Source organism: Poecilia reticulata, linkage group LG21, assembly GCF_000633615.1.
Source record: "Poecilia reticulata strain Guanapo linkage group LG21, Guppy_female_1.0+MT, whole genome shotgun sequence".
In the NCBI taxonomy this organism is placed as follows: Eukaryota; Metazoa; Chordata; class Actinopteri; order Cyprinodontiformes; family Poeciliidae; genus Poecilia; species Poecilia reticulata.
The window spans coordinates 11747378-11754337 of NC_024351.1; the positions used below are offsets into that span (position 1 = coordinate 11747378).

Here is a 6960-nt window from a genome sequence, read left to right on the forward strand (position 1 = left end):
AATGTGTGCATTTTTTGATGCTACACACACACACACACACACACACACACACATATATATATATATATATATATATATATATATATCATTGCTGATTGCAGCAGCATAATCTCACTCTGAAATAATTTTGAAAAATCAGAGGTTTAAATGGAATGAATTATTCAGTGTGAAACCCTCCCGTGTATGAAAGTAATAGATTTTTTTTCCATCTGAGAATGAGTAGGAAAAAAATAAATTAGAAAATGGAAAAATGTTTAGGTTTCAAAACGTTATTTCTTTTTTTAGGTTAAAAAATACATTTCTTCAAAGTAGTGTGATTCCTACATGCATTTAAATCTACATGGCATTCCTTATGTCTATAATTAACAATGTAACTTGATATTTTGTATTAAAACTCATTTTTTATTGTGCGACAGAAAGCCCACATTTGATTTAATGCTTATTCAATATGAGTTTTAAACCCATATTTTTGTTTTTTAGCACCGAATGTCTTTTTTTTTTTACCAACAGAATGAACGCATCAAAGTTCACAAATCTCTGTTTACCACAGGAAAATAGATTTAATAAGTCTGAGTTTAGATTTTGTTAAAAACAACTACTTAATAACCATACAAAGTTTTACTTTTCACCCTTTCCCAGTGTGAGAACATGGTACTGCAATAAAACACAAATAAATTTTTGCCATGAGTACCTATAAACGTGGCAGCCACTGAACATACTGCAATTATGGTCTCCTATATTCAGATTGGAAGCTGCCCAAGACTAACTAAAAATATTATCAGGAAATGAACACATGGCCAACATTGAAACCCATTTTTCTGCCAAGTAATATTGAAAAAGGAAAATACGTGTTCTGAGTAGTTAGCTGCTGTATGAGACTTGAAAATTGGGTTCCTGTAAGTTCCTCTAATAAGTCCTCTATTAATTTAAGAGCCGGAATTAAACGGCAACGCATTAGAGTGAATATATTGCCATTGCCATGGGAGCCTATTAAGCCATGCATCCAGATGTCACATGACACATCACAGACAATAGAGTGGTAATGACATCCTGAAGCAGTGTTACGTGAGCAATATGTTCTGTCCCATCAATAGTGAAACAGGCCACGTTTGAGCCGAGCTGACACATTACTTTGCTTCTCATATATGGGCCGTTGGCAATGAAACTGTGTTATATGGCCCAGTAGTGCTGACAGGTTTCTTTCTCCCTCCTCCCCCCTTTTCCCTTCCTCATTTCTCCCTCCTGTAGGCTGTGGAGAGGCAGGCACGTGGCACGAGGAAGGAGGCAGGATGGATCTTCAGCCCAGAGCGAGAGCCTCCCCCCGGGGAAGCCAGCATCAGACGCAAGGCCTCACGGGCCGTTGACCTGCTGTCTCCTTGATTTATGGCGGCTGGGGGCTTCTGGCCACTGCAGCCTCCTCTCCCTTCTCTCCTCCATTTCCCTCCTTACACACTGCAGAAGCACGAGGAGATACACACACTGCACCGCCGTCTGCAGGGGCATCCGAAGAGGGATTTCTCATACATGCAGAGCCGCCGTGCCCACATATCCACCTTTTCCTACGCGGTTTCATCCAAAAAGAAACGCCTCCATAAACGTTCCAACACTGCGGCACCGTGTCCCGACATCCCATCACAAGTCAATTAGAGCGAGACAGCTCTGAGAGCGTCCCTCATTTGACTGTGTGCGGATTACAATCAGTCATGGTGAGTTGGGTGTGGAGCCCCTCGGTGTAGCTGCTGCTGGGAGGCCGGGCCGGATCAATGGAAGTGCGCTGACTGACGAGAGGAGGCTCCTGTTTTCACTTGGCCTGAGAGGATTCAGCAGCCAGCATATCCCCGCAGAAAGCCCCACTCCCAAACCGCAATAACCGTCCTGCATGTTCCACCGTGGCACTCACTCAAAGTGGTATTTTATCCTCAGCCCTGCTTTATTTTGACTGTTTGCTTCAGTCAAAGCACCTTAAATACCTTTTATCCTACAGCCTGTGAGGTTTGGAGTCTCCACAGTGCACATCAACTTCTACTTTATTTCCTTTAATACCTTTGAAAGCTGTAGCTTGAGGGTGAGAGCCAGTTGATGCCCTCACCATGGTTTTGCCGCCCCCAGATAAACGCCACGTGTGCCTGACCACCATTGTCATCATGACGAGCATGGCCTTCATGGACGCCTACCTGGTGGAGCAAAACCAGGGTCCCAGGAAGATCGGCGTGTGCATCATAGTGCTGGTCGGGGACGTTTGTTTCCTCATTGTTCTACGCTACGTGGCGGTGTGGGTCGGCGCTGAGGTGCGCACGGCCCGACGAGGATACGCCATGATCCTGTGGTTTCTCTACATCTTTGTCCTGGAGATCAAACTCTACTTTGTCTTCCAGAATTGCAAGGCCGACAGGAAGAGTCTGGAGACAGTGGCACGGAAAGCTTTGACGTTGCTATTATCTGTGTGCGTGCCGGGTTTGTATTTGGTTCTCGTGGCTCTGGATAGCATGGAATATGTGAGAACTTTCCGCAAGAAGGAGGACATGAGAAGCCGGTTGTTCTGGGTTGCTCTGGACCTGCTGGACCTGCTGGACATTCAAGCCAACCTGTGGGAGCCCCAGCGGACAGGTCTGCCCATCTGGGCGGAAGGCCTGATGTTCTTCTACTGCTACATCCTGCTGCTCATCCTGCCCTGCGTGTCCCTCAGCGAGATCAGCATGCAGGGCGAGCACATGTCGCCTCAGAAGATGATGCTGTACCCGGTCCTCAGCCTGGTCACCATAAACGTCGTCACCATCCTCATACGTGGCGTCAACATGGTGCTGTTCCAGGACAGCCGCGTCTCCACCATCTTCGTCGGCAAGAACGTGGTGGCCATCGCCACCAAGGCCTCCACCTTCTTGGAGTACCGCAAACAGGTGAAGGAGTTTCCCCACCCGCAGAACGCCATGGCTCTGGAGCTGCAGCAGAACTCCGTCGCCCACACGCAAACGCTGCCGAACGCCACGAGTCTGCCGCACGAACCTTCACCGGCGCAGGACGTTATAGACACATGACCGCCAGTGCCAGATCTCGTCCCCTTAGAAACAGACTGAGAGCTTCAGCGGGGAAGGAGAGCAGGGGGATGGAGAAATCAGCTGCATGACAGGATGAAGTTCTGCTCCTTGTCAAGCTCTTCTCAACCGCAGTGAATCAAGAAAAGAGATTTTTAGCAACACCTGCCTGTCAGAAAATTCTGTGAACCTACACTTGACTCTTAAGTGAAGCTCGCAGACTAAATCAGAACATTTTTAAATTGTGCCGTTGTGTTTTTAACTGTCTAACATATTTTAAAAGTTCTAACTTTACTAAGAAGACATCTCCAAACTGTGCAGCCCTGTGGCATTTTGTTCTGTGAAACGGACAGTTGGTTCCCTTTCAGTGAGTAGCTTGTATTTTTTTTCTTTTCTTTTATGTCACTTTTTTTGACAGTGCATCTGTGGCATTTCCTTTATATTCCAGCAAAGGACAAAGCACTCAGTGTGAAGCAGAGATGGAGAGGAAGAGCAGAAAGTGACAAAAAAAAATCTGTCATGATGCGCTCTCTGCAGCGTGCACGCGCAAGGTCAGCGGCTTTCTGTGTTTTCTTCAGCAGGAAAAAAAAACAACAACAAAAAAACAGAGCTATGTAAAGGCAGCCATTTAGGTGCTTTACAGTCACACGTCTGATGAGAACAGCAGCACTCGGCGACGTAACACCAAACGTATTTAGCAGAGCGAGCGTTAAAGTGCGGGCACATCTGACGGAAACGCGCCGGAACTTTAAGTGGAAAGCTGTTGCTGGGTGTCGTTATCTGCAGATGAAATGAGATATGTTGATGTCAAAAAGAGAACAAAATGACAGCGGTAAAGATTACTCTCGTTTTTTTTTTCTTTTTTTTTTTTTGGTTGTTTTCTGTACTGTACATTCCTCAAAAAAAAAAAAAAAGTATTTCAAGTTTTGAAGGCTGACAGAGCAGAACTCAGAGAAAGAAGAGATAAAAAGAAAATTTAACAATGTAGAAAAAGAAACTGAAGAAGTTTTTCAGTTCATTATTATTATTATTATTATTATTATTATTATTATTATTATTATTATTATAGTATGTACATTCTTTACATGTTGGAGGCCAATAATGTTTTAATAAAAATATAAATAAAATAATATTAATAATAACAGAATTGTTTCGTCTTCTCTATCTGACTCTCTATTATAATTAATTGTTTTTGTTCTAAGTAACAACTTCACCAACAGCAATACAACCAATAATCGATCTGCTTTGCACAAAAGCCTCCCCCTCCCGGTGCATAAATATTTAGCCGCAGCAGCTTTCTTCAGGGTTATTTCTCTCTGCCTGAGGCTTAATATTTTCAGAACGGAGGCAACAAATTCATGTTTAAAATTAGATAAAAATGCATGAACCTTTCCTCGCTTTGTCCCCCTTTTTTGTCCCAGTTCTCATTATCACCTTCCCAGTTGCTTTGTTATTCTGTTAACAGTAATCTTCTCTGTTCTGTCTCCGTATCAAATCTAACTTTTTTTCCCCCCTCCCTTTGTTCCCCAGGGAATGAGTTGCCTCCAGATTTTCACAGAGTTTTGAAATAACATCCTAGAAGGAGGCAGAGAGGTCAGTCACACGAGGGAAACCACTTTGCAGCCATCAGAAACGAGAGAAACAAAAGTTAATTGTTGATCTCAGCTCAAAGAGAAGCTGTCAGATGCTGAAGGAGCCGCCTCTATTAACAACACGGGTCAGAGGAAAAACATGCAATTGAAAGGGAAAAAACAGGCAGTCCCTTGAAAAAACAAAAACCCAACTTGTTCTAAATGCTAATTTTCTTCTAGTTTTCATTAAAGTGCTTTGCAAACTTTTTCACATTTCGTCTCAACACAAACCTCTGTTACAATAGTCTTGATTGGGATGTTATATGACACACCAACACAAATTAAATCTGTGATGTGAGAGAGAAAGGATGCAAAAATATTTTGTTTAAAAATGTATATCTCAGCCACCTGAACTAATGTTTCTTTTTTTTTTTTTTTACAATTAAAGACGCAATTTTTAAGTATATCTGCTGAATATTTACACATCTAAAGACTGAAAGTTTATCATACTATTTACTCTCTGAAAATACCTCAAGCCCAGTCAGATTGCTTTTTGCATACAAAGTCATAAAGGTTCAATTTGGTCTCATTTGACCTGAGAACATTTGTACACATGTTTGCTTTGTCCCTGGGAAACATGAACTTGAACTTTCCACTGATTTTTTTTAAACAGTTTTTTCTTTTCTCTCTCTTCCACAAAAGCCAGATTTGTGGAGTGTATCTGTTCAGTCCAGCTCTCCCAGACTTAAACATGCCGTCCAAGCTGCTTCTCAGAGTACTGCTCTCCCTTCACACTAATAGTGAGATTAAATTACCCGAATGTCAACTCTATTTACTCATTACGAGGACTTCAGAAGGCAACTGGTTGCACTGCTCTGTTATCCATTACTTTGTATTGTAAAATGTGGAAAAAGTTATGAACACTTTTCCAAGTCACTGTGCATGCTCATGCTCTCATAGAGCATTCATGTGGGGCGTTGCGGCTTTCTGTGATCAGAGGGTGAGCATCCAAACTTAGAGAGCAATCCAAACATTCCGAGGTATACAGTGAGGGTGTGCATACATAATCATACTGATCCGAGCGCTGTGAGCTTCTGCTGCCTGAAGTTAGTTTTTTATTTTTCATGAGTCTCACTGCAACTCTTCCCAAAACGCCACGCGCCTGTCAAGTTTCTTCCGACTCGGTGTGAAGTATACCTGGAAGCTGTCGTGGCGTAGCTGCAACTCCTGAGCGAACCTAAACTCTTCCTAACTCTGAGGATATTATAAACCCGCGCCCTTTTCAGCTGCTGCTTGTCTCATTTTTCCCATCATCGTCGGGTAGAAGAAACCCGAATCCTTTCATCTGACAGGCTGACAGATGCATCCTGTTTTCTACTCTGCAGCTGGAAAACCTGGCCACTTCCTGAATGTTTTTTTGTTGTTTTTTTTTTTTCAAAATCAGGGTGTGTTGTGTGCCTGCATCTTTTCCGTGGGTCTGATACACTTAATCCAGCACAAAGGCATCATTAGTGGATCCTTCTGCTGCTGAATCAAGGCAATGAATAACAAATATCTGCATTTAAAATAGTGCTGATTTAAGTGCTTGACGTTATAAGGTAGCGGTAATTACAAAAGTTCACAAGATAATCAATTTTGCACAAAAAAAAAGCAATCAGAACCAGACCAGCACACAAAATCAAAGATTATTCAGTTTCCTGGCAGCAACATGTGGCACACAGGTGCATCTTCAGCCCGAATTTACTCAGCCAATTATTGGATAAAACATTTTCAAAATTGTTTTTTTTTTTTAAAGGAGAGCGATTTAATATCAAGCTGTAATTGTGCCAAAGGTTTGCTAATGGGAACAGAGTTACTTCTTTGCAACTTGCTAAGAAATATTAATCCAAACATTTCTGAGTGTGTATAGACAGTGCCTATGAAACATACGCCCCCCCACTTGGATGCTTTAACTTTTTTTTATTGCTTTTGTAAATCAATCATAACAAAAATTGGGCTTTTTGACAAGAAGAATTGCAGAAAAAAAAACCTTAGAAAACTGATTTCTATCAAATAACAATTTTAAAAAACTAAACATAAAACAAGTGATTTCATAAATATTCAGCAGACATCCAGCCATTACTAATCTCACATTAAGTTGAACGGAGATCACCTGAGTACAGTGAGTGTGTCTCAGTTGTTTGTATTGTAAAGATAAGTAGATCTAGAAGCTCTAGATCTTCCTGGCCTCTACATGTATTTTTTTAACACAAACATTTACAATAATTGAGATTTCTTCATCCAGGTTTTGTTGTTGTTGTTGTTTTTAAATTTCAAGATCTATGTGGAACAGTTCCAATGAAACGCCAAATGAATAA

General features: G+C 41.8%; 1 protein-coding gene across 1 annotated transcript in view; it reads left to right on the plus strand.

Annotated features, from left to right (window-relative positions):
• Nucleotides 1–4028, plus strand: part of tmem121ab (transmembrane protein 121Ab) — a 61876-nt gene extending 57848 nt beyond the window's left edge. Inside the window, exon 2 of the mRNA XM_008397467.2 lies at nt 1249–4028. Coding sequence (XP_008395689.1) covers nt 2091–3035 — 945 coding nt within the window. The 5' untranslated portion in view covers nt 1249–2090 and the 3' untranslated portion in view covers nt 3036–4028. The remainder of the gene's footprint in view (nt 1–1248) is intronic.
• The last annotated feature ends 2932 nt before the right edge of the window (nt 4029–6960 follow it).